Here is a 26,881-nt window from a genome sequence, read left to right on the forward strand (position 1 = left end):
GGGTCCTGGCAGTTGGAGAGGGAAGTCTGGGGCTCAGGCTCCGGACACATTAGGTAGGAGTGGCTCTGCCTTGGCTGGGGCCAGTGGCAAGTTAACAACTGTGTGACCAGAAAGAGTTAGAGCTCAGGCCATGACCTCAAATGCATAGGCAAGGCAGGCCTGGTAAGACAAAGGCTGAAGGGGCAGCATCCCAGCTCTCGCAGGGGAGCCCAGCCTGCAGCCACGTGCTGGGGCAGATGCAGAAAACCGAGGCCCTGAGGGCCCAGCCTCATGCCAGCAAGTTTTCTGGCAGACCCCCGCCTCCCCTGTCCTTCCCCAGTAGAACCTCTTTCCACTGTCACCTGCCCCCTAGACCTAACATCCATTCCACATCCCTGTTCTGAGCCTCTCCTGGGGAGTCTGGCTCTGGAAAGCCCCGAATCTACTCACTTATGTATTTCCAGACCCTGCCAGGCTGAGGAAGCCACTTTCCCATCCTGCCTGTGTGGCAGGTGTAGTTAGGCCGGCTCCTCCTTAAGCCCTGGGGTGAGGCTGGGCATGCAAGTCATCCCGGGCCTTGGGCTTGTCATAGGCGGCTTAAGAGTGACTTTGGGTAATTCTAGTCCTGTGAGCTGCTTCTCACCTGATTGTGACCCCAGCAGGGGCTTCCCTGTGACCATCTAGCTCTTTGTTGATTCTGACTGAACCAGGTTAAAGGCCTGCTAGACAGGCAGCCCTCCAAAAATGCCCAAGAGGCTGACAGTAAATGTTTTACGTGTTGCACAATTTAATGAATTGCGTTTGCCTGTCATCTGAGCAAATGTTTTTGGTTAGGTGAGGAGACTTGCATTTTCTGCTTTTATCCTGGAATGTATGAGAACATTTCAGGATTTTTTAGATCCCTAGGAGGCCAGGGATGTAGAGTCTGGCGGGGATTTTGACGGCAGAAATGAAGCTCAGCGGCACTGTCCTGCCTTCCATGTCTGTTCTCACACAGGAGGTTTCCCATCCCATGGGCCTCCACCCACTCTCAGGGGTGCCGGCATTGAAAACAGCTGAAAACACTGGAAAAGTGCAGAATACATCTTTGCACTGTTCTTTTCCCTCATTATTTCAGGTTTTATTAATCACACCCGTGGCGTGACGCTGCTGGGAGGCACTGGGTGGCTCCGGTGTACCTTGGGAAATTTCCGTCTCCAAAGATTTCCTTACCTCATTACTTTGAAAACAAAGGGAAGACAGCTTGTTGGTAACCTGGCCCTGGGCCTGTTGGGAATTCCTGTGGGAGTCTAATGGGACGGCCTGTCATGGGAAATGAAGATTGTCCTGAGAGCTGGGGCTGGAGCTCAGCCCACACATCCTTTGCTTGGCTCTGTGTGCGGCCAGGAACTCCGCTTACATGAGATGCTCTTGGGGGTGGGAATACAGCCTCTAATGATGGAAGATTCTCTCTCTCTGTCTCTCTCTCCAGGTAACAAAAACCGCAGGTTCAGTCACTCACTGCTTGCAGACTCCAATGAACAAAAGGGAGGCCTGGTATAAAGAAACTGACTTTTTATTCCAAAACTAGTTCAGGGGAAGAAGCTGCCTTGAAGGGTACTGAGTGGTTTTTGGAGCAGAAAGCGGTCACTTTTAAAGCGGGGGGTGGGGTGCTGGCATGAATGGCATGCAGGAGAGGAAGCAGGCAGGTGGGGGAGTGCACATACTTGCTTTGATGACTTATGTAACGGGTGGTCGAGTTGGCATCTTTGTGGGCAGAACGAGGTTGTAAAGGTGGCTGAAGCTCTCTAGGTGGGAGGGAGTTTCGTAGTGGGCATACTTTGGGTTATTAATTGACTGTTGTGTCTCCAGGCAGTTTCCTGGTGGGTGCAAGTTCCGCTCTGGAGCTTCTAAGCACACAGTTAGATGAAACTGCCCTGTAGGGAGAGTCTGGTGAAAGAGGTAAAAGGTTATAGTTGCATTTCTAAAGAGCTAAGTAGGAAGTGGGGAACAAGAGGAAACGGGGAAAAGAGAAGAGAAATAATTTTAAAAACTCGTTTTGTTTCTTAGAAAAATGGGTGGACTCGGTTTAGAGTGAGACCCATAGACTGAAGACTCGTCTGACAGCTGTAACTGCCAGGACTCCCTTTTACATCAGGTAGAATTTTTTCAGATTTTGGGAAACTTTTCCTATAGGTCCCATTGTGGCAGGCCAGGTCTCACTAACGCAGACCTCCATAACAACCGTTTCAATACAGAGTGAGTGGTTAAGTTAAACATTAAAAGCTGAGAGAGCCAGTGCCCTTATACAAAGGCTGGAATGTCACAAAAGCCCACCAAGAGTTTTGCCTAGGCCTTTCCTGGGCCTTGAAGCTTGACGAGATAATGAGGAATTCTTAGTGGGACCCGTTTAGGATTAAACAAGTTTTATTAGGGGTCTGAAGAAATTCCCCAGGCCTCCACAAACAAGTTTATTGGGGGTCTGAAGGAACTCCCCAAACCTCCATGATTTAGCAGGAGACAAGATAAGGGTAATCACCGCAGCACCTGGACCCATTTAGATTAAGTGAATTTATTGAGGCTCCAGAGGAAGGGCTTTAGGACTTAGATCTTAGCTACAGATTAAAAGAAGTTAATCACCTATGTCTTTAGAGGAATGCACACTTACACACAGACGTGTAGCTTAGAAGGTATGTAAGCTCTGGAAAATTTTGTAATTTGAGTTGTTCTGGCGATATTTTCCAGGCCTTCTCCCTGTAACCAATTACAGAAATAAACCCTCTTCCTCCCTGGTTCATCTGTATCTTGTTATTGGGCCACGAGAAATAGCAGCCCGACCCTCAGTTTGGTCCAGGAACAAAATCTCATTCTGTTTTCTCCTCCCTTTATTATCTCCTACCTTCTGAGATAATAAATGTTTCTCCCCTCTCATTGTGCTTCAGAATAATCTGGCAAGACTTAAAAAATACTGAGTTCTACCCCCATCCCACAGGGATTTTGATTCACTTGGTCTGAGGTGAGGTCTAGGCAGCTGTTTCTTCTTTTAACTCCAGGTGATTCTAATGGCTGGGCGAATTCAAAAACCACAATAAAAAGTCCGATAAAAAAGGAAACTAGCCATGGCTTAGGCCCTGTGGGCTCCTGGCCTGCCAGCTCCCCTTACCTCACAGCCCTAGAGTGTTCTGGGGTTGACGGCAGAGACTGAGTCCAGGCTCCGGAGTCAGGCCTGTGGCCTGCTGGTGTACGGCTTGGGGCCCATCTGTCAACCTCTCTGATCTTTCCATATCAATCTCGTGTGTGGATGACGTCGGTGCCCACCTTCACCTGGCTGTGCGGAAGATGAATAAGAACATTCTTATAAGGTACTTGTAAATACTTATAAGGCCACGAAAACGGGGAGCTGTTCTCTGTTTGGGGCCTGTCATTTCTCCAGCTATCTTCCCCTTTCTTCATACGCCTTCACAACCATCCCTCCCCACAGGGAAGAAAACCCAGAAGCTCTTCTCTCCTTGCGGCCATTCCCTCGGTTCCACTCTTCTGACTCTTGAGACTGGAGGGGGGATGATTTGAAGGGGAGCAGAGCGCTTTCTTGCCTAAAGCATTTTCCTTTTATTATAACTTAGTTCTGCCATTAGGGAAAGAAAGGGGGAAATGACCGTAAGTCTTCTGTTCTCCTTGTAATGGAGGGAGGAAGATGGGGACCCAGAAAGGGAAGCCGAGAGGAAGAGCCAACCTCATTAAATTCTGCAGTGTTGCAGGTCTGCCATTCTTCTTGACATCTTGTAAGGAAGATATTTCTTTCATATCCTGATGAGGAAACTGAGCCTCAGCGATGCTTAATGAACAATCTCAGTCAGTACACAGGAATCACCTGGGAATTTTGGTAAAGTGCAGATTCTGCTTCAGCAGGTCTGGGTGGAGCCTGAGAGTCTGTATTGTTCAATTCCCAGGTGATGTCAATCCTGTGAGGCTGGCAGGGACCACACGTTGTGGGGTCAGGCCCTAAGACAGCAAGAAAGTGGCTGAAACTTGGGTATGTGTCCAGGCCTGCTTGGATATGTGTCCAAAGCCCCTGACTTTCTGTTCCAGGATGCTTTATGGCTCTAAGACATTTACCTTCCCTTGGGTCAGTTTGAGCCCTTTGAAAGAACCCATTGAAGCCCCATGGATTTCTGGAGTTAGTCTGGTCCCAGAGTTTTGCTCCCAAAAGCTTCAGGGCAGAGGGTCTGCTTGGTCAGCTCTAATCATTAGGACATTCTGTGAACACTTGGCCTCTGGTGGGGATAGGATTTGCGGGCACAAATGAAGACTACATGAGAAAAGTGTAGTCTATTCAGAGCTTGCTTTAGCAAGGGAGTCTGCCATGATGACCTGAGTTTTGGCAGAGGCTTATATGCAAGCAGAGGAATGCTGCAGCTTCATAGTGGAAAAAGGGAAGACTTCAGGTATGCCCTGATTGGAAGCTGTTGGCCTGGGGATGCTATAGGCACCAAGTGTGGACTGTGGCTTGTTACAATATCACCCACAGTGATTGTTAAAGTACAGATCCCTGGGTTGTACTCCAGACCTACTGAATCAGAGCTTTGATCGCTCACTCTCAAGGTTGAGAACCTCTGTCACGATCTCAAAGCTTTCAGTGGTTATTAGGTTCCCAGGCTAGCCCACACCTGGGAGTCAGTTTCCCTCAATGAGTCTTTACCAAATGTGGTTGATGAAAAGAATTGCTTGAGGAGATGGGGAGAGAGAAACAGGAACAAGTGCTTTTTAAAAACTCAGACTCAGTCTCAGCTGTAGATCTTTTACTGGGGGGAAGGCCTGGGAATCTGCAAATTATCAAGCAGCTGATTCTGAAGAGCAGGCAGCCTGGGAAGCAGCGTCCTAACTGCCTGCTCCCAGCTGGGTTCCAGACAGCACGGCAGCATCCCTGTGTGCACGGGTGCTCCCTGGTGGGTGTTTCTGAGTCAGGGACCTCTTGGGGGCTCAGGTTTTGTCCTTATCATTACTGGGGTTTATTCAGGGGGCGTGCTGGTTTCGCCATATCCCGTCCCCTGGTGTTTCAGTGAAGCTGGCTGTAACATTTGAAGGCTTTGCTTTGTTTTAATCACATCTTTATAATTATCTCTCTGTGGGTTGACAGCTGTTATTAGCATCACCTTGGGTTCTCCTTGAGAATTTTTACATCCTTAAAGTGATCCAGCACTTCTGCAGCTGATGTCAGAAGCCGTTAACTAAACAATCACTTTAAAATGTCACCAGGTTTTGTAAACACAGCCAATCCTGTCCCCTTCCAAAGGAGGGAAAAAAAAATTGCTAGATAAATAATTTTCATGAAGGCAATTTGTTTCCCAGGGTCTATATTCTTTTCTGTCTCATCCGCTGGTTTTTACCGCTGTGGGGCCCTGGCAATAAAGAGCTGTCTCCAGAAGGAGGCCACGTCTGCTCCCACCAGTTTTCATCTGGAAGCCCACTTCAGGGTTCATGGCAATGAGAAGCAAAGATTTTTGGAAGATACTTTTCTTTTTTTCTTAATGCTAGCAGCAGTTTTTTTGTGTGTGTGTGTGTGTGGCTGGAAAATGATGGGAGTGGTCGAGGTTCTCAGAGGGAATTTAAAAACTCTTGGAGACCTTGTTTTGAGTTTTCATCCAAGCTAGTTTGAGGAATGGCTAGGATTTCAGCTGAACTTTGGTTAGATATGAAAAGTAATTTCCTGGGCTAGGTGTGGCAGCTCACACCTGTAATCCCAGCACTTTGAGAGGCTGAGGTGGGAGGATTGCTTGAGTCTGGGAGTTTGAGACCAGCCTGGGCAACAGAGCAAGACCCCATCTCTACAAAAAATAAAAAAATCGTAACTGGGCATGGTGGTGCATGTCTGTAGTCCCAGCTAATCAGGAGACTGAGCTTACGAGTTTGAGGCTGCAGTGAACTACAGTGAGCTATGATTGTGTCACTTCACTCCAGCCTGGGTGACACTGAGTGAGACCCTGTAACTTTAAAAAGAAAAATAATTTCCTATTTGAAAATGTTGGAGAAAATGGAGAATTTCTTCCACAGAAAGGTATGCTGTCTCCTTCCAGTACTGCCTCTCTGGAATAATCTAGATCCTGCTTTCCAGGTTTCAGGAGGAAGGCTGGCCAGGGTAAGAGGCCTGCTCTGCCCTCACTGGCAATGTGTCTTTGGAGTGAAATATTTTTCTCATGTGTAAAAGGTATTGAAAAAACATTTGCTTTGTCCATCTCATAGAGTCTTTTTTCCCCTAAAGATTTAATGAAACAATGTAGATAATCGCATTTGGAAAAAGTAGAGCGTTACATACAAAGAAAGGTAGAATTGTCATTAACTGTAGCCTCATCCCACACTTCATGCAAAGCCTGCTGTTTAGCAGTGTTCAGAGTAATTGCTGGCCATCTATCTGACTGACTGACAGCCTCATGACTCAACATGGGAAAGACGAGAGATTCAGAGGCTTAATTTGTTTTTTTCCATGTGATATATTTGACATAGGTACTTGCGATTGCAAGCAAATGTTGTAAAGTCTTTTTCTCTTCACTTTGAAAGACATGAAAACCTTCAAAGAAGGAAGTCAATTCTTGCTGAGTTTGACAGCTGTTTTTAAGTTTCTCCAAAGATCAAAGCGCAACTCAGAAATGAGGGGGAAATGATACTGGCTTCTTTTCTCAATCGGGATCTTAAAGTGCGGAGGCAGCAGAGATGAATATTAAAGACCAAAATGGCCAGGATTATGAGTTCCGTTCCCCAAGATGGCTCAAAAAGATGCCTTAGAAAAGACACGTTTGCCCCTGTCGTGCAGATGGTGGGATAAGTAGGCTGACATTATCACTGCTTTGCAGATGAAGACATGGGCCCAGAGATGCCAGGTCACAGAGCCAGGGAATGGAGGTGTCAGAACTCAGGCTCTGGTGTTGTAAATTCAACCCTCAGGAGCATGATACTCTCCAGTTCCTGAGAATGAGTGGCCCATTTACCCTACCCCTTGTTTCTTTCCCCTCCTGCTGTCTTCCTCCTCTTTTTCTTTTTCCTCCAGTTTAGGCCAATCAGCTTTCTCTATGGGCATTAACTGAGCCCTGCCAGTGCTATCACTCCAGTCAAAACCGATTGCTGCCTCCTGTGCTAGACTTCAAGGGTGTCTGGAATGACAGCGTTCAGAAGCGGGTGACTAGGTCAGTGGAATCCTAGAGCCACCTGATGCAGGGCCCACGGACTATTCACAAAGTTACTTTCTGAAGTCCAGGAGTGCAATCAAGCCTGCAGTGTCCAGGGTCCTCCATAAAGTTGAATTAGAGTGCTGAGTGAATTAACTGTTTGCTCCTCTTCTTGTGCGATGCATTTTTAATTACATTTCATAAAAACGTCTGGATGGATTGATGGAGCTTTATTTAAACCTCAGGTAGGCACGGGGAGTAGACGATAGTGCAGTATAACATGTTCTGTTAATATAGGCCCAGAACACGTGTACTTTATGGCAGTTCGACTGAATCTTTGATGTGGGGCTACTTAAAAATATATTACCTTTGAAAAGACTTCCTTTGAAAGAATAGAGTGGGTGCTTTAGTAGCCTGTAAGCCATCAACCAGATGATCGATTGACAAACACGTCAGCACTTATAATTCACTGCAGCGGCTCCTCTGATACATGCAAACCACTGGTTTATTTCAGAAAAAGAATGTATTTCTCAAAATCCCTTTCATTCACATTGTAAGGTTTATGAGGCAAGTCTTGTCAATCCTAGGCCCTTCACAATGAAAGAAAAGTCTCCTTGGTCTGTGTGCCCTGTGTTTCCTTTCAACATGGATTATTTTAGGCTCTGAACTGGGCATACAATGTGAGGAAGGAAGATAGATACTGCTTAGAGTCAACAGCAGCTCAGACCCCAGCCGCGGAGGGAGGTTGTATTTCATTTTGAAGATTATGTTTATACTTGCAAAAAACTATCACTGTTCTGCCAGAATATGATGTTTACTTTCTTTTTTTTTTTTTCCTCCATGAATCCTTTTGATGGAAGCAGAAAATTGTGTTTTTTTTTTCCCTGGGGTGGAGCTGTTTACAGTGTCATTAAAGTGTTGGGTAAAGGGCTAGGCTCAGTACCTCCCTCTCCACAGCTCTGGGGTCTCCATGGTCGGGAGGATGAAAGCTGTGCTCCTCCAGGGTGGAGCTGGCCCGAGTAAGAAGATGGGTATGACGTGCACCCCTTAGATGGATCTGTGGTGGGTTCCTCCTTCTCTGTATCCCTGACGGTCCTTGATTTCTAACTCTATGAAGAAAAAGTGTAGATTCCTGCCATGCATGCTCACGGAAAGCACAGTTGTTCATTCGGGACCCCTCCTGTGTGTTCTCCATGACACTGACCCCTTCAGTGGTGGAATACTCTGCCTGGCTCCTTGCTGCCCCCACTAGCTTGCACGGCCACCGCAGGGGGCACCTGGCCACCCTTTCCACTTTCTACCCAGCCCTGGACTTTTAAGATGAGGCCCTTTACGGAAGGAGGCCTGGGCTGGAGACTCAGCCTTGCTTCCCCTCACTGCTGGTCTGGCTCCACTTCATATCCTGGTTCCAGTAACTAAAATGTTTCTAATTCCTGTGGTTACACCCCCTCATGGTATCCCAGTTTCACCCACTGTGTCCCATTCCAGCCTCCCTGCAGCTGGGGAACAGCTTTGTTTCCTCAGACCTCCAGGAATCCTGCCCCTAAATCCTAGCTCAGGCAGGGCCCACTTTCTGAGCAGTCCCACCGGAAGCCACTTACCTGGGCGCTAACCTCAAAGGCTGCCCACACTGTATGTCTCCTCAGCTCAGTGCCCAGCTTTCCTAAGGCTCACCCCATGGTCACCCTGTGGTCTGCCCAACCATTTAGGGAGAATGTCCAGATATCTGTTGGGCAAGTTTCCTGAGCCTGGTCCATTCTCATGTGTTTACCTCGGCCCCTGCCCTGCCTGGGTGGCTGGGCTTCCCTCATTGCCTGCAGCCCAGGCAGCTCCTAAGTGTCCACCCAGCAGTGGGTGTGGCTTGGCTCTAGAATTGCTGGCCTGGGCACTGCCTGAGCACTTCTCTTAGATGAGGGCGACAACAGGAGCAAACGTGAGCAGAGCTGCGTGTGCATTTCCAGCAGAGGGGTGGGTTGTGGCCCCTCTTGGTTAATCAGCTGTTCTTTGGGTGCCTTTGAATAATAACTGGACAAGTCGAGGTGGGATTCATTTACTCAGAGTCATAGCCTCTCTCTGGGGGAGGTAGCTGGAGTCCCTAGGGACATAGTTTCACAAGTTTTTGAGCCCACAATCTCAGCAAGAATGGGTTTGAGGTCTGTAATTTCCCCAAACTTTAAAAATCAGCTTTGCAGCAGATCTGGAGGATCGTCCCTTAGCTGTACTGCAGTGGATAAGAATTCTTGTCTTTTGCCAACCCATTGAGCCGGCATTGAATCACTCAGTTACTGCAAAATCCTTTCTAAACAGAATGTACACCACAGCCTCCAATGGAAACATTCCAAGATTGGCAGCAAATATCTAGCTCATTGGCAGAAGCAGGTTTTTGGCATGAACAACTGTTTTTCACTTTGATTTCAACTCCAGCAGAAGTTCTTGCAAGATGACCTGGGAATAAAGGTGGCCAAGAAGCCTCTGAGGGGAGATCGGCGTGTGACTGCGTATGCCTTACCCACGCTATCTTCTGCGCTCCAGCGCCCACGGCGTGTAGAGAATGGGCTGCCTTGTTTGGGCGGCTTAGTTTACCCTACTCAGTCGAGAAGCACGTAATGCGTAGGGCAGTGAGAGCATTTGCTACATGCTTAGGCCGAGAGGCAGCGTGGCTGGTATTGTGAGCTGTCAGCTTTAGGTTTAAAGCATTGAAACTGAGCTTGGGAAGGAGGAGAGGACAGAAGACAGGTGGGGCTGTGTGTTTTAATCCCAGCTCACTCAGCCTTCTCATTTTGGGAGCCACGCGCTTCTGAACAAAGCTCTCAATAGGGGCTTCAATGCTGTGCCACGACTTAACCTTACAACAAAGAAGCTTTCCGACCATTTGCGCACCCATGTCTGCTTTAGGCAGGTGGAGTGACGCAATACTTATGGGCAATGGAATGTAATAAAAAGAGCAGAGAGATTCTAGCACCAGACTCATCTGTGCAAAATTTTGCTCTATTCTCTTCTTAGCTGTATGACCTTGAGCAAAACACTTGAGGGGGCCTCTTCCCACACCTTCGGTTTTCATGTGCGCAAAACTGGAGAATGCTATCTGCTTCATTCACCGTTGTGAGGCTTCAGTGATCTCAAGGAACGAACCCAGTTAAAACCCTATCAAGCATGCAACAAATACATTCTCCACTCCCCACCCCACCCCAAAATTAAGGCCAGCACTTGAAGGATTAAATACTGTCATTGTGGGGTCTAAAGTTCTGGCTAACCTTTGAACCCCAAGGCGGAGCAGGATCTGGGACTGAAAACGGCGTTTGTTTAAAATTCAGCAGACCCGCTGGGCAGTGCACCTTCCAGGCCTTTCCAGGACACCTCGGTAGGAGTTTGGTTTGCCCACCATCTCTGGGTCAGGTGGGACACTTGGCTGTCACACTTGGCCTTCTGGGGTGACTGTGTGAGTGTGGCCCCCTCGTCAGCCTGTCAGGACACCTCCTCTTGCTGGGACTGTGCCTCTGGCTGGGATTTGTCCTGGATGTGGCCGGCGCGAGGCTCTGGTTGCAGCCCGTGGCCCAGCACACAGAACTCTGGGGGAGATGCACGCCTGCTGCTGCCCTGCAGTTCAGGGGAACAGGGGCTGCTCCCCGGCTCTGTGTCCTTCTTAGGGCTCTCCTCGCTGCTGCTGCCGAGAGAAAGGACAAATGCAGGTCAGACACTCCTCCTCTGCTGCTCCTTCCTGCCCCACCCCTGTCCTCCATTCTCCCTTTCTGTCTCACCCCAGCCCTCTCCCACAATTGTGCCTGTTCACCCTGGGGGCCAGGCCTCTGCCCTCTGACCAGGCTTGCCAGGCTGGTGCCGCCCTTGCCGTGTGCCTGCAGGCGTGGGCGCTGCGGGAGCTGGGGTGACAGGCTGAGTCCTGTTCTTTCCCCTGAAGCCCTGGATCCTGCTGCTCTGAACAAAGCAACTCCCTCAGAAGCTCTGGGAGCTGGGCCTTAATTTTGTTTTTGTTTTTAAAGCACTTCTTGTTTAATAAGGGCTAGGCTTAGCCAGTTGAATTAAATACAACAAAAACAACAAGGAAAAAAACCGGCTTTGCGCAGCTGCCACCCTTTTCCTGAATTGAGAAAAATGCAAACAGCTTGGCCCAGCCCAGGCCCCGCATTTGGCTGGAACAGAGCTTCTCAGCTGTGGAGTGACACAGCTAAGAGGGACTTTGCATGGGGAGGGGACCCCCACAGGAGCCTGAGTGGGATTTGGTATGCCTTAGGAGTGCAGAATGGAGGGTGGCCCTGAGCATGGAGCAAGCTTCTGCTAGCAGGGGACCCACCCAGGAAGCCACACTGGCCATCTGCTGGCAGGACAGCCTGAGGCTCCCCAGAGTGGGGATTAGAGGCTAGCTGCCTGGGTTCAAGTCCTGACTCTCTGGCTTATTAGTTCACCCCTCCGAGTCTGTTTCCTTCCGTATAAAATGGAAGTAATAGGCTGGGCATGGTGGCTCATGCCTGTAATCCCAGAACTTTGGGAGGCTGAGGAGGGGGGATCACCTGGGGTCAGGAGTTTGAGACCAGCCTGGCTAACATGGTGAAACCACATCTCTACTAAAAATACCAAAAATTAGCCAGGCATAGTAGCAGATGCCTGTAATCCCAGCTACTCAGGAGGCTGAGATAGGAGAATCGCTTGAACCCAGGAGGCAGAGGTTGCAGTGAGCTGAGATTGTGCCATGGCACTCTAGCCTCCTGGGCAACAAGAGTGAAACTCCGTCTAAAAAAAAAAAAAAAAAAAGGAAGTAATAATAGTACACAGCTCATCAGGCACTCATAGGTATCAATACTGGGTGAAGCATGGAAGACCCTTGGTATACTATTGTATTAGTAGCGTAAGTGCCCCAGAGGTGGGTAGCGACACTGGAGCTGCATTGTTGAATGAATAGGAAGTCGCACTAGGAAAGGACCCTAGGGACCACGCCATCCTACTACAGGGACTATGAGGCCTTGGTCAGAGCTCTCAGTCAGTTGCCTCAGGGCCAGGACAGGACCCCAGTTCCGCATATGCACGGGTAAGAAGGCGTCTCTCTGCCTGTGACAGCACATTCTTGCCTGATCTGTGAGCTTTATTGTGCAACATGCTCAGCTCTGTGAGGTTAGGCTTACATGGGATGCCAAACCACTGGAGAATATGTTTGCATTTGGATCTGAACACGATCGAGGTGGGTGTTAGGAGTCGTGGGTAAGTGCGGTGGGCGCTAAGACCAGCACACAGCTATGGTTGTCAGACAGGAAGGAACCCAACTCACTGTGCCTTGGAGCCAATCTCATTTGTGTTGGCCTCCGGCCCCATCACAGGTCCCTACAGGAGTTCAGGGCCCAGGGGCCATTGGGCTTCTGATCCAGGAGACTGAGTAAAGGCGGCAGAGCGTGCAGGCCTGGGCAGTCCAGGCCAGGCAAAGGCTGAAAGCACCACATTGAGGGGAGAAAGTCTGGAGCCTTCTCGAATGCACACAGTGCCCCAACATCCAGAGACCTAGAGGCTGGAATCCCCACTGGGGGATTTGGCACATAAATAACAGTTGCAGCTCAGTCATTGAGCTTCCTGGGTAAGCCTCCAAGGGCTGTTCCCAATCCCCAGGGCCCCAAGATCGGGAGATACAAACATCATCCATTTTCCAAAAAGGGGCTCCTGCCTCGCACGGGGTGACTGGAAGGGCAGGCTGGTTCAGCTTGCAGGCCTGCCTCAGCTGCAAGACATCATGGGTGTAGTTGTGTCCCTGCATGTCGCTGCTTGGGGAAGCAGCCCGTTCTGAGCAGCCTGTGGCTCCCTGGCACTGGCTTGTTGCATGATCTTGGGGAAATCATGCCTAGTCCCTGGTGGTGTTTCCCCATATGCAGGATGGCAGGAAAAAAAGCTTGCTATCCACAGGGTGGCAAAGGCTTGACGTGCTTACAGCAGGTGCGCTTCTGCTCCCGGATGCCAACTTTATACCTGGGGGCGGGGGTGCTGGGGAATGAGCACTTTCCCATCACATGTTCACAGTGTGGGAAGGCTTAGAGCTGTGTGGTGTCGTGAGAGGCAGGGGAATGGTTGCAAGTCATTATATAACCTTCCACGTGACCTTGGGAAGCCTCCTGTTTATGAACCCTCCTTCTCTCTCTCTCTCTTTAAATTTTTCTTGAGATGGAGTCTTGCTCTGTCACTTAAGCTGGAGCCCAATGGTGTGATCTTGGCTCACTGTAACTGCTGCCTCCCAGGTTCAAGCAATTCTTGTGTCTCAGCCTCCTGAGTAGCTGGGATTACAGGCACATGTCACCATGCCCTGCTAATTTTTGTATTTTTATAGTAGGGAAGGGGTTTTACCATGTTGGCCAGGCTGGTCTCGAACTCCTGACCTCAGGTGATCTACCCACCTCAGCCTCCTAAAGTTCTGGGATTACATGTGTGAGCCACTGCGCCCGGACATCCTCTCTCTTTCAAGCCACTGTTACCTCCCTGCCACCCCTGCCCCAAGTATTGAGATTCAGGACATAAAACAACCTTTTCGCTGCCCTGTTCTGAGGAGAAGCCTGAAGAAGGGCATTATTTTCTTCTTGAACAATTTTATGTTACTTTATTATTGCTCCTGCTGTTTTAAATGTTAGTGTTTTTAATTAATGCCATTTTATTGTCCCTGTTCTCTCAAGCTCTTCTCCTGAAGGGCACAGTTTTAGAAATCTAATAACTGAATAAGTGGCTTGAGTGAGGAATAATGCATTAACATTTATAGAGGTTCTTAGATGAAAACCACTGTACTGTAGGAAGCTCATTTTAGATTTAAGAAAAGAGCAATGTTACATTAAGATTCTTGCAAAAATAATCAATATTTCATTTCTTTCAAGTGGCTGGGGAAGTTTAACTGTAATAATGCACAACTTTCCCGAGATAATATCTTTATTTAAAATTGACTGCCGAGTACTTTGTAAAAAATTACCATTTGTGCCTGGACAGATTGTGAAGTCTGCAACACATATCACTCTGGCAGAAATTAACTGCTGATTTACACAGTCGTGGGCTATGCAAAGATAGCAAGGACCGGTGTCAGTTGAGCTTTGTCTGATCTGATATCAAGACACATTGATAAGAGTTCTTCTCTAATAGACCTCAGATTTTTTTTTTTTGTTATTGTTTCTACACCAGTTTGGGTAAAGGCACATTTCCCCGTGTATTCTGTAAAATAACCACTTGAGCATATGAGTTCTTCTTTCAGTGCCCAGCAATGGCTACACTTTGACTCATGCCCCATTGCGGCTGCATGTCCGGGCCTGTCTGTGCGGCTGGGCCAATGACATGCACATCTGTTGCTGTGATGAGAAAGGCACACTTGGAACTCAGTCTGCCCGGGGAAGAGGTAGCAGCCCCACCCCTGGATTCCGGCGCTCAACACTCATGAAGACTCTTGTTCTCCCTCTACAAACTTTTGAAGTTAGAGAAGTGGAGCCAGGTCCCTGGGGATATGGGAAACCACACATTTATATTCCACACCTCCAGGACTAGCCATTCTCGAAGTGTGGTCTGGGTGCCCCTGGTTATTCCTGAGACACTTATAGGGGGCCCATGACGTCAAAACTATCTTCATCATAATACTAAGATGTCACTTCTCCTTCTCACTCATTCTCTTGTGAATGTAGGGTGGAGATACCAGCGTCTACATGAGGTGTGAGATCCCAACAGGTTGATGATGGAAGCAGAGCTGTGAATCCAGTCATTTTATATTAAGCCAGATGCTAAAAAGATTTGAAAAAATGTACAACAGTGCTATTCTTTTCCCTAAATTTTTTGTTGTTGTAGAAGACACTCTTTTCATAAAGACACATGTATGCAAATGTTCATTGTAGCACTATTCACAATAGCAAAGACATGGAATCAACCCAAATGCCCATCAATGACAGACTGGATAAAGAAAATGTAATACATGTATATACCATGGAGTACTATGCAGCCATAACAAAGAACAAGATCATGTCTTTTGCAGGAACATGGATGGCGCTAGAGGTCATTAATTATCCTTAGCAAACTAACCAAATACTGCATGTTCTTATAAGTGGGAGCTAAATGACGAGAACTCATGGGCACAAAGAGGGGAACAGTAGACACTGGGGCCTACTTGAGGGTGGAGGGTGGGAGAAGGGAGAGGAGCAGAAAAAATAACTACTGGGTATTAGTACCTGGGTGATGAAATTATCTGTACAATAAACCCCTGTGACACAAGGTTTACCTACATCACAAACCTGCACATGTACCTATGAACCTAAAATAAAAGCTTTAAACTAGACAAAAGAAAATACACACTTTTTATAAGAGTATATTATTTGTGTTAACATTTTTTTTTAAAAAAAAATAATATTTAACCTATTTCTCAGTTTTAACTTCCAATACAGTAAACATTGATAGATACAGCCTCCACACACAAAGGCTCTTTCGGGCTCTTAATAACTTTAAAGGGTTTAAAGGAGTCCTGGGACCAAATAGTTTGAGAAACTCCCAACTAGATGCTGGTCTCCTGCGGGGAACCAGAAACAAGGGGAGCCAGTGAGCCAGCCATAGGGGCAAGGCTTTTCATCTCAGCTTCCCCAGCTGTAAAACACGGGTTGTGTGGGGTTGAACTAACTTGAGTGTTTTGAACTTTATTCTTTTATTTTTTTGAGATATATATTTTAAGTTCTGGGATACATGTGCAGAACGTGCAGGTTTGTTACATAGATATACATGTTTCATGGTGGTTTGTTGCACCTATCAACCCATCATCTAGGTTTTAAGCCCCGCATGCATTAAGTATTTGTCTTAATGCTCTCCCTCCCCTTGTTCCCTACCCCCGACAGGCCCCGGTGTGTGCGCCTTTCCTGTCCATGTGTTCTCATTTGAACTTGATATTTTTAATACAGCAGGGCCTCTTTTCAATTAAAATCTTTCTTAGGAAGCTGGAATGTGTAACAGATAAGAGCACAGCAACTCAAAGTTGGAGAGTAGGGGAGCTGGAACTGCCCCCTACACCTCTTTTTCCCAACTGCCTCTTCCCTTGGAGCACAATTTGAAAACTACTAGGACCCAGAAGATCCTGAGGCCCATGCGCTCTGTTCCTCTCTATTCCAAGCCGCTGAAGGGCAGTGACCCCAGGACACTCCTTACCTGCTTTGACCGAGCTGGGATTCACAAGAGGTGCTGGTGGGGTTCAAGATGGGAGGCTGCGGTCGGGCACCCGGCTGGCGGTCAGAAGCTGTCCTCCTGAGGAAAGGCAGAGGGTTGAGGGCACACAGAGCCGCTCTCCGCTGTGAGTCTGCTCGCAGCCAAGGTCCTGAGCTGTTCCTCCAGCATCCTGCTGCGTTCCCGAGAGGGCCTCCAGCCTCTGGCGGCAGCGATGGTGGGGTCAGTGGGTGGGTTGTTGAGAGCAGCGGTTTAGCTTCAAATAGAGAGGAGGTAGCTGGGCAGAATATGGAATGTGTGTTCCCAGACACTTTGGCTATGACTGCTTGGCTGTCTTCAGAGTCTCTTGTTTCCTTGTGCCCCTGAGAAGGGGACATTGGGGGTGATGGGGAGGGAATCGAGGAAGGGGGGCTTGCTTCTGGGTGCTGGGTTGGAGGGCCGGAGAGGTTGCACAGAGCGGGTGCACTCTCGGGGGGAGGGCTGGGCAGCTTGGGCTGGTGCGGTGGGGAAGTTCGCTGCTTTGTGGTTGGAGGGCTTAGCACCCTGGGGCTCACGGGTGGGCTGGGAGCTCCAGGGCTGAGTGGTGGACTGGGGGGCGTCTGCACGGCAGAGGGGCTTGACTGGGCAGGTCTGTACGAGGAGGGCAGGCTCCGGCGCCTCTTGTCTGCTTGGGGCACCCAGTGTGTCCTCGTGGGAGAGGCCTTTCTGCCCACCGCGGGGCTTCTCTCTCGGCTCTGCCTCGGTCTGGCCAGGCTGGATTCTGAGGTCCTGTTTTGTCCAGATGGAGGGCTGGAGTGGTGCCAGGCAATGGCTTTCCGGGGCTGCCTGTAGAGGCTGGCGGCCTTCTCTGCCTGACTCCAAGTCCCACCCTTCACCTCTGGGCTTTGGCTGGTGGCTGGTGGGCGGCTCAGGTCCAGGACTGGCTTCCTGGGCTGGCAGCTGCTCCTGCCACTCCCTGGCCCTGTGCTGCGAGGCTTGGTGGGGCTGGCGGTGCTCTTGCTGGGCAGCAAGTCCAGGGGGCTCACAGAGGCCCTCAGCTTTGGGGAAGCCCAAGTTCTCCTGGTGGGGCCAGCCTCTCCCAGCCCTGGCTCCTGGGTTTCCTGCGGGGAGCTCTCTGTGGACTTGCTGCTTTCTGGGGACTCCAGAGAAGCGAATGATTTGTCCATCAGGACTTCCAGGGGCGGTGGAGGGAGGTGCTCGGGGTTCCCCTCCATTTCACAGCTGAGTTCCTCACTCTTGGCTGCTTCTGCTTTAGGCAGAGGGGGAAAGATAGGTGCTAAGGGCTTCCAGCCTATGCCCATTCTGAGAGGTTCTCTGCCTGATGCTGGAGAAATTTGGGACTTTGGATACAAAGGGGCAAGCCCCCTGTACATGGGAAGTCTGGGTGGCATGATGCAATTCCTGAGGCAGGGACTTGCCCCAGAGTCCTTAGAGTCCCCCAGTGTCCTCAGACTCTCCGTGGGACTGAAAGTTTCAATAAGCTTCTTGACAGATGTTCTGGTGGGACAGCCCCTGACATTCTGGTCCGTGGCCTCGGCAGCCTCACTGACATCTCCTGATGGGATGGCATTTGGAAGCTTCTCAGCTTTGCCCTGTTCGTCCTCAGGATGGGGACTGCATTTCTGCAAGATGCTCTTGTCCTGACTAGGCAAAATACTGAAGTTCTTGGTGAGGGATGCCTTGAGCCTGCTGGTGGTGTTGCTTGGACTGACCTTGCAGGTGCCATTGGGCCACACGGCTGCTGCTCTGGGCTGCAGAATCTGCTCCTGGCTCTGCTCCTGCCCTTTGGCACCCAGGGCATAAAATGCCTCCAGCTTCTGACTGAGGTCCCTCTGGACCCTTCGCAGCTCCTGAAGGGTGGGGTCCTCCACGTGACTCTGGAGACATGACTCTGACTGGGACCTCCTCTGCCTCTCAGGGGCCCTCCTGCTGCCACTGACGGTGCTAGGTCTTGGGGGGACCACTATCCTCCCCTCCTCCTCCTCAGACCAATCCTGGTGCCCAGAGAGCACAGGGACAAACTTGATCCTTTCGCTGATTGCTTCCTTCATCTTCAGAATCATTTCCTGGGCCTGGAGGCTCCTAAGCCTCCTGGTGCGGGCCTGAAATGGGCTTTCCCGGTCAGCAGGTGAAGATCGTGGCCTTGAATGTGGAGTTTTTTCCTGCCAGACACACAGACTCATGCTGCTCATTTCATCTTCCTCCTCTGGGCTGCTGTCCTCGCTGTCACTAAGAGATGGAGCGTCCATCAGCCTGGAGGTTTTGGAAAGATGTGGTTCCACAGAGACACCAATCCCAAAGGAATCACATGGGGTGCTTGTCCCCAGCTTCAAAGGCGGGGAGGTGATATTTTCTGGGCTTGTACTGGAGACGCATGGGCTCCTTGCTTCATCCTGTGCTTGTGGCTGAACCTTTGCCATAGAAGCCCCTGAGAGCAGGCAGTCCTGAGGTCCGTCTGAACCCATACAGAATGGACTTTGCTGCCAGGCATGTCCGGACTGCCTAGCTTCTGTGTGATTGGAAGTCACTGACTTCCATTCTTCAGGCTCTAGTGCAAGGTCCCAGCTGGTTTGCTTGCCCAGCTTGTCCACCGACTGCACAGACTCATTGTCAGCACCAATGCCACTGTCCTCAGAGCATAAGGGGAGTCCCTGCACCCCAGCATCACCACGGCCACTCGCCAGGCTCTGTAGCTGCCCCAGAGCCCCCAGGAGGCGTTCATCCACGTTCCTTTTTGCGCTCAGCTTATTTTCCAAGTGGGTTGCAGTGGAGTGGAGGTAGCTGCTGGAGCTCTCCAGGAAGCTGTTGGTAAGCGAGGCCACCGTGCCATTGAGCACCTGCAGTTTGCTGACTGTGTACTGCAGCAGCTGTTGCAGGAGATCTGGTTGTTCCTGGGGCTCTCTTTTCTTCAAAGGCCAAGCCAGATCCTCCCTAACTTCCTGCAGGAGTACTTCTCCATCCTTGGAGATCTCCCCCAAAAGCTGGCTGATCTCCTCAAAGCACAGCAGCAGGAAGCTGACCATAGGCTGCAGCAGCTCCCGGGTCTGGGTGGCCTGATGGATGATGTACAGAATTGCTTCATATTTGGAGAGGCTGGAGTGGAGATAGGTGTAAGCGTGCTGGTGGGCCTTTACCAGGGGCTCTGGGAAGTCCACTTTGCCTTCAGACTCATGAGCAGGGTGGATGGTTTGGTAGCAATGGCTCTGTTTGCTTGACGTGTGACATTTTTGTGTCCTTTTCCATTTGGAAGTGTCTTGGGTACTACTTTCCTGACTCTCATCTCCAGAAAAGTCTGCCCCTTGTGATCCATGGGAACCCTGTGTCTTGAACAGAATGTCCTTAGCCATGTGGCTTTGTGATTTGTTCAGCTGGGATGAAGAGGTTTTGGTTCCTGGGATCAGTCCTTCCGTATCTTTCCTTTTGCCTGAAGCAGGATCTCCCATAAGCTGACAAAGACCTTTAGCTGTGGTTTGGTTCCTCCTGGAACTTGGCTGCTCCTCTGCCAGGCCCTCCCCAGCGTCATAGCAGGTGGAGTTTTTAACCAGCAAAGGGATGGAACCTCTTTCACTTCCACCCTGACATCCTGGCCGAATTGCTTTGGGCTTTTTCAAGAACTGAATGCCACTCTTTGCAACGCTGTTTACAATGTCACTGTGTGAAGGTGTACACCCCATGATTTCAGCTTGTAGTCATCTTCCGCCCACAACCTTCACAATTTTCCAAGAATCATACTTGAAATAGGAACAAAAGGCAATCTTACTAGTCCATCCAGGCAATTTTCAGGCCAGAATCCTTTGAAGTCCATGGTACAATATCCTAAACTTGGAACCAGCTTTCTTTATTTTCTTGGTCCAAATGTGAAGAGGGAGTGGTACCTGTCGTCCTGTTGTTGTTCTAAGTTTGGAACCCTGTGCTGTTAGTGAGCAGCAGGACAATTCTGAAGGTCCTCAGTCTGGTGGATTACGGGCCTGTGTTTTGCTCGCGTCCTGACAGATGTGGATAGCAAGTGCAGCTTAAGCCTATTAGGTTAATCATGCCCTAGCCAGTCAGCACTCACAGTGTGTTCTAATATAGAACTTCTCAGCATTTACTATCTTGGGAAGCGGATTATTTTTGCACGTGCTCATGCTTTTAATTCTCTTCAGACGCCTGCCATATGAAACCTAGAGAAATGAGCCATAATTGCAAAAGGCTCTGGAAGGGATGCATTTGTGGAAGAGAAGAGAGGGCTTGTTGATTGCAGGCCCTGGAAGAGAAGTGACCTTCACGGTTTAATAAGGGCAAACCAGCCAAGTGTGCTCCAATCTGTTGTTATCAAGAAGACCCCAAAACATAATAGACAATAATTGAAGTAACGTGTTATTGTTTGTGTGGCTTATAAAAGCCCCAGGACTCTAGTGATAGAGAATGCCTCTAAATAAGATAGTGAATGAAGAAGGCAAGATTGCTTCCCTTTGCATTAGAAAATTGAGTTAGGTAGCAGGAAAGCTATCCCCCCAGTTTGGATGGGGACAGCAGGAAAAGTCACTGCTGTGTAAAGCTCAAGGCCAGTCACTACGCTCAGGAAGGCAATGCTTTCATGGGAAGAGGATTTTTATTCAACCTTCTTCATAGGAAAACAAGCTAAAACTGGGCAGTGGAGAGCCATTTCGTTATTAGGAGGATAACTCAAGGAGAAGCCCATCTTTCTGCTCAAGCTGTCAGGCTCCTGCCTGTGGCTAAGGGTAGCAGCTGCCCATTGAAAAACTCATTTTAAACTTTATTTGCTGTCAGTAAAATCTAGAACAAGGGCTTGGCCTAGAGAGACTGGAGTTTGAATCCTGACTTTTTCTCCTGTTAGTTGGGGAAACTTCCAAAAGTTTTTAAAGTTCCCTGAGGCAGAGCTCATCTTTGAAATGAGGACCGCGGTACTTACTTCACAGAGCCACTGTGGGGATTGTCAATTAATACTTGGTAAGTGCTTGACCCAGTGCTTGACCCACGGTAGGTATTCAAAAACATGCAGTTTCAGCCAGGTGTGGTGACTCAACGCCTACAAATCTCAGCACTTTGGAAGGTTGAGGCGAGCTGATGATTTGAGCTCAGGAGTTTGAGACCAGTCTGGGCAACATGGTGAGACTGTCTCTACTAAAAATACAAAAAATTAGCTGGGGATGCTGGCACACACCTGTAATCTCAGCTACTCGGGAGGCTGAGGTGGGAGAATCACCTGAGCCCAGGAAGTTGAGGCTGCAGTGAGCCATAATAGTGCTACTGTAAGCCAGTCTGGACTTTGGAAGTGAGACCGTGTCTTTAAAAAAAAAAAAAAAAGTTTCTTACTCTTTTCCCCTGGAAGCTAGGGCGCTTATAATAATGAAAGTCATAAGAATTTCATTGGTTTGCATTGGTTTATTCCTGAATGGTCTGGAGATAATTGCCTGTGATGCACTTAGAGCCGTCTGAATCTGGTGCTCTTTTTGCCCCCCACCCCCACCCTGTGCTCAATCCACTGCTGCCCCAGGAGTTTTCTAAGGCCTCATTGTTTAATTTCTCTGCTCTCAAACACAATGATTCCCACTGTCTGCAGGAAGAAGAGGGGCTTTTATTTAACCATTTCCTATTTTTGGGCATCTAGGTTGTTGCCAATTTTGAAATTTTCCAAATAGAAAAACACTGCATTGAGCATCTCTGAGCATCCCCCTGAAGTTGCTGAGATTGGTGTTGCTATTCTGGCTTCCCAGTCTTCATTTTTTCCTACTTAACTCCATACAACCAGCAAAAACAACCCTGTGGGTGTCAGGATGTCTTCGAAACAGGCAGGACTTAGAGCTGCCTCTCGTGCTAGCTGGAGACTGGCCACTGGGGCCATGTGCAGCGCCTGCTGCCTATCGCAGCCCGATGCCCCAGAGTACATCATTAATAAACTTCCCTGATCTGTTTATCTGAAGCAGAACTCAGGGGAAACACAAAGCCGAATCAGCGCCTGCAGGCGAGCTGCGTTAGGCATCAAGACGGTGCTTCATTTGTCACAGCGCTGGGCTGGCCTGGTAAACAAGGGTGCCACGCGGGAAGGCTTTCTTTTCCCTTCGGGTCATCCATTTAACAGAGTGAAAAGCTCATCTGGAGGATGCTTTATGTAAATTCTTCTCTCGGGATTTGGGCCCCTGCTTGACTCATCTTTGTGAAAAACTTTGATCTAAGTGATTAAAATTATTTCCAAACCAGTGATCAAAATCAAAGTGTTTGCCTGGAGGATTTGCTGTCACATAGCTCTGTACCTTACATATGAGTTTCCTTGACTATTCCAAATAATTTAGGAAGCTTTTTATTCATTGCCATTCATTTTTCATTAAGACCGACTTTTGTTTTTCTTTCTTTCTTAAACTGGATTTGGATTTGCTTCAAATGAAAATTATTTTGAGTGGGCATATAAAAGTACAACTATTTTGGAAAACTGATATTTAAAAATATACCCTGTGACCCATCAATTCCACTCCTAAGAATTTGCCCAAGAATATTGAACATAAAGGTCTGCAAAGAGACTAGTATAAGAAAATTTATGAGCTCATAATGGCCTCAAATTGGAAACAACCCAAATGTTTATCAATATGGAAATAGATAAATTTGATATAATTGTACAATGGAATACTACCCAGCAATGAAAGGAACAAACTAATGAAACATGTAACAGCAGGATAAATTTTAAAATCATTATGATGAGTGAAAGAAGCTAGACATTAAAGAGTGCAGGTTGAAATATTCCATTTTTATGGAGTTTGGGAACAGGCAAGTAATCCATAGTTGTATAATAATTAGAAAAATGGTGATCTCTGCGAAGAGTTATCAACTGGTTGTGGACATGAAGGAATTTTTTAGGGTGTTGGAAATGTTCCACATATTGACCTAGGTGGTAGTTATTTGGGTATATACTATATGGGCAAAAATTCCTTGAGTCGTACAATGAAGTTGCATGCTTTATGTATGTTGCACTTGTGTGTGTGCACACACACGCGCACACACACACACCTCTAACTAAAATGCAGTATTGTATGCTTTGCTTGGTGCCTAAGAGGGTCCTAGCTATAATGCCCTTAGTCTTGGAAAAGGGTCCCTCTGTTAGTTGTCTGTTTTTATATAACTACTCCAAAAATTAGCAGCTTAAGATAACAAACATTATCTCACAGTTTGTGTGGGTCAGGAATTTGGGGGGATATCATGAGTTTCCAGCCAAGATGTCAGCCAGGATTGCAGTCATCTGAAGGCTTGACTGGAGTTGGATGATTCTTGTCAAGATAGCTCATCTACCTGGCTATGATAACTGACTCACATGAAGGCCGCCATTCCTTGATGGCTGTTTGTAGGAGGCCTCAGTTACATGTCATATGGATCCCTCTGTAGAGCTGCTTGAGTGTTCTTACAGCAGAGCAACTGCCTGCCCCCAGAGCAAGTCCTAATCTCAAAGGTTACCTTCACTTCCTCCATATTCTATACTGTAGAAGCCAGTCACTATGTAGAGTCTACATTCAAGAAGAGGAAAGTTAGGCTCCACCTTCAAAAGGTCACTTGCAAAAAAAGATCAGGCCATATCATAGTTCAAACCATGGCATCTAAAATATAACTATTCTAAACATTAGTTTATAAGGTACTCGTCTTTTCCCTTTAGCATGTTAAATAAATTCCATGCCATTTTGTTTCATGTGGCCCTGAACTAATTGATCAGCAAAGATGGTTCTAGTGTGACATCAATTTTGAGCCAAGACTGAGAGTCATTTAAACAATCTAAGAAATGTTTTACCTCTCAAATTCTATCAGTCTCACCAAAGGGGATCTCCTGTACCTTAAAAGCTAAGAAAAATTTCCCACTAGTCAAGGCCTACCTAAGACATACCTGGTCTTCCATATCTGAAGGAGTGCTTTTTGCAACACAGTTCCCTGGTCTAGATGTGAGATGAACAGGTAACAGAGAGATAAACACGCATCTGTTATGGTGAGCTGGCAGGGAAGGAGGTCATGTTTGTGTTCCAGGCACTTCATTAAGCACTCACTTTACATTTATCTTTTCAGAAGCTGGCCTTCCTTGCTTTACTTTGGAGGATCATTAACTATCATTAAAAGAACCAATCTGGCTACTGTTGTGTACCTTAGAGCAATCCATCCAGAGTTGCTCGTGGGATACACAATTCTATCAGAAACCAACATGTGATATCCAGGTGCCTGCCCTAAGTAGCTTTTGATTTGGCGATCATAGTAGAAACACCTGCCTGTTTTTCTTGACTCTTAGTGTGCGTGGCTTATGGTCTGAATCAGTCATGACACAGGTACACTATCCCTCTGGAGGTTGACTGCTTAACCCTTTAAGGTGCCTCTAAGGACCCTCCAAAGCAGATTTCATGTACATTTCATGTATATTTAGAACCAAAGTATCCTAAATGTACCACAAGCTTGAAAAACATTTATCTAGTTTTTTTTTGTGTGGTAATAAGAGAAAGTGTTTTATTGAAATGGATTCAATTCTTGCATATAAATTAGGGTTTTTTTTTTTTTTAAAGGGTAGGCTAACTTTTGTAACTAACAATCCCCAAATTTCAGTGACTTAGCACAGTAAGAGTTATTATTGTTTATACAATGCCAGTGTAGATGTTGGCACATTCTTTTAAACAGCCCTACTCCACATGGTGACTCAGGGATTTAAGCCCTTCCATCTTGCAACATCACCATCTTCAATACATGACAGAAAGGGAAGAGAGTATGGGGAAGCTAGGCCAGATCCTTGACTGTCTTTGCCCAGAGTTGACACCCATCATTTCTGCTTATATTCTGATGGCCAGGACTTATCACATGGCCCTACTTAGATGCAAAAAGGGCTGGGAAATGTAGTCAAGAAGAAAGCTGTTTACCAGCAACATTTCTATACCGTGGAAGAAGAGTCCCAGTTTGGGGGGTCAAGTAGTCTTCCTCTGCCATACCCATGTTCCAGATGAGGAAACTGAGGCTGAAAAAGTTTAGATAATTTTCTCAAGTCATATAACTAACATGTAGCTGATCTGGCATTTGAACCCTGGTCTATCTGATTCCTAAGTCTGTATTATTCATACTACATTTTAAAAATGAGATATCAGCCGGACGCGGTGGCTCACGCCTGTAATCCCAGCACTTTAGGAGGCCGAGACGGGCGGATCACGAGGTCAGGAGATCGTGACCATCCTGGCTAACATGGTGAAACCCCGTCTCTACTAAAAATACAAAAAACTAGCCGGGCGTGGTGGTGGACGCCTGCAGTCCCAGCTACTTGGGAGGCTGAGGCAGGAGAATGGCGAGAACCCGGGAGGCGGAGCTTGCAGTGAGCGGGGATCGCGCCACTGCACTCCAGCCTGGGCGACTGAGCAAGACTCCGTCTCAAAAATAAAATAAAAATAAATAAATAAATAAATAAATAAAAATGAGATATCTACATTTTAAACTTAGACTTGGAAGTTCAACCACATTGAACTTTTCAGATTCTGAAAATCTTATCAGATTCTGGCCTCGACAGGAGGAAGGCTACAACAGTCTATGGCAAGCAACTTCAGTTTTGCCCTACAGCCCAAAGAAGTCTTCCAGCTTGTCCTTCCATACCTTCTTTGTCCCTGACAAGTCACTTTGGATTGATGGCTTTGCTGGATGGTCACTTGTTTTAATTTTGTTTCTGGATGGGGACTTTCAGATACCCTTAGCTCTGAGTTCTAGATCCCAGAAGGAGTCCCATGCTCAGCCATCTCTGACCTCAGCCCAGTCTCCTGGTCTCTGGTCCTCAGCCAGCCCACCTCCCAGCTTGCTACCTTGCCAGAGAGGTGGTAGTGCCAGGGAATTGGACTTGTAAAGTGGTTTCCTGTTAACTACTGATTAAAGTCTCTATTACAAGAAAACAAGAAATGTTTTTCTATTCCCAGAGATATTTTAAAGTAAGAAATATTGATTTTAGCAAAGATGTTTATGTTTCATTAAAATATTTGAATTTTACAAGCATTATCATTTTTAGTTTTGCTTATTACCTTCCACTCTTTTCTTGTACTTGTATATGTAGTACATAGTCCCTAATCATAATGTACACACCGTTGTATTATTCTTGTTCACTTAACACATTGTAAATATTTTCCAAATTGAATTGTTCTACAGTTCTTAAAAAAGCACGATGTGTATAATAAAGGCAATTATCTCTTACTTTATCAAAAAGATTAATAGCAAAGAGTTTATAGGTGTAAACTGAGGCGCAATATGTGAATTTGCTAACTCTTCTTTCCCATGCAGATATTTCTCAGGAAGAAGTCATTCACAGAATTGCATATGGACATCACCATACACACCTACCCGGTGGCATCAGTGAATGGAGAAGAGGATGACCAAATATTAAGGTCACATTGAGAAGCCAATGTCTGTGGCATTGACCAACATTTTGAAAGCAGATGAACTAGAAATTAAGCCTCAGATATGGCTGACTCCAAAACTCTAGCACCTTCTACCGTATCTGGCTGTCTACCACAACAACTTCAAAATGAGGAGGTTGAAATATGTTAATGATTTTCAGACTCTGCTCTAAGGAGTTCTAGGTAGGTCCATGACGAATCACCTCCACCTTTTCCTTTTTTTTT

At 47.5% G+C, this 26,881-nt stretch overlaps 1 protein-coding gene and 1 long non-coding RNA gene across 2 annotated transcripts; one reads left to right on the forward strand and one right to left on the reverse strand.

The window, feature by feature from the left end:
• Positions 1-1,328: 1,328 nt before the first annotated feature.
• LOC140713309 (uncharacterized) lies at positions 1,329-26,881 on the forward strand. Its single transcript, XR_012095249.1, has 3 exons — positions 1,329-2,116; positions 3,012-3,320; positions 26,541-26,881. It is a non-coding gene; the product is annotated as an uncharacterized lncRNA (long non-coding RNA).
• On the reverse strand, positions 10,584-19,988 carry PCARE (photoreceptor cilium actin regulator). Its single transcript, XM_038006228.2, has 2 exons — positions 16,260-19,988; positions 10,584-10,782 (listed from the first exon to the last, which is right to left on the reverse strand). The coding sequence occupies exons 1-2, from the start codon at positions 19,946-19,948 to the stop codon at positions 10,584-10,586; spliced, it is 3,888 nt and encodes a 1,295-aa protein (XP_037862156.2). The 5' UTR covers positions 19,949-19,988.

The sequence above is a fragment of the Chlorocebus sabaeus genome, chromosome 14 (genome assembly GCF_047675955.1).
Source record: "Chlorocebus sabaeus isolate Y175 chromosome 14, mChlSab1.0.hap1, whole genome shotgun sequence".
In the NCBI taxonomy this organism is placed as follows: Eukaryota; Metazoa; Chordata; class Mammalia; order Primates; family Cercopithecidae; genus Chlorocebus; species Chlorocebus sabaeus.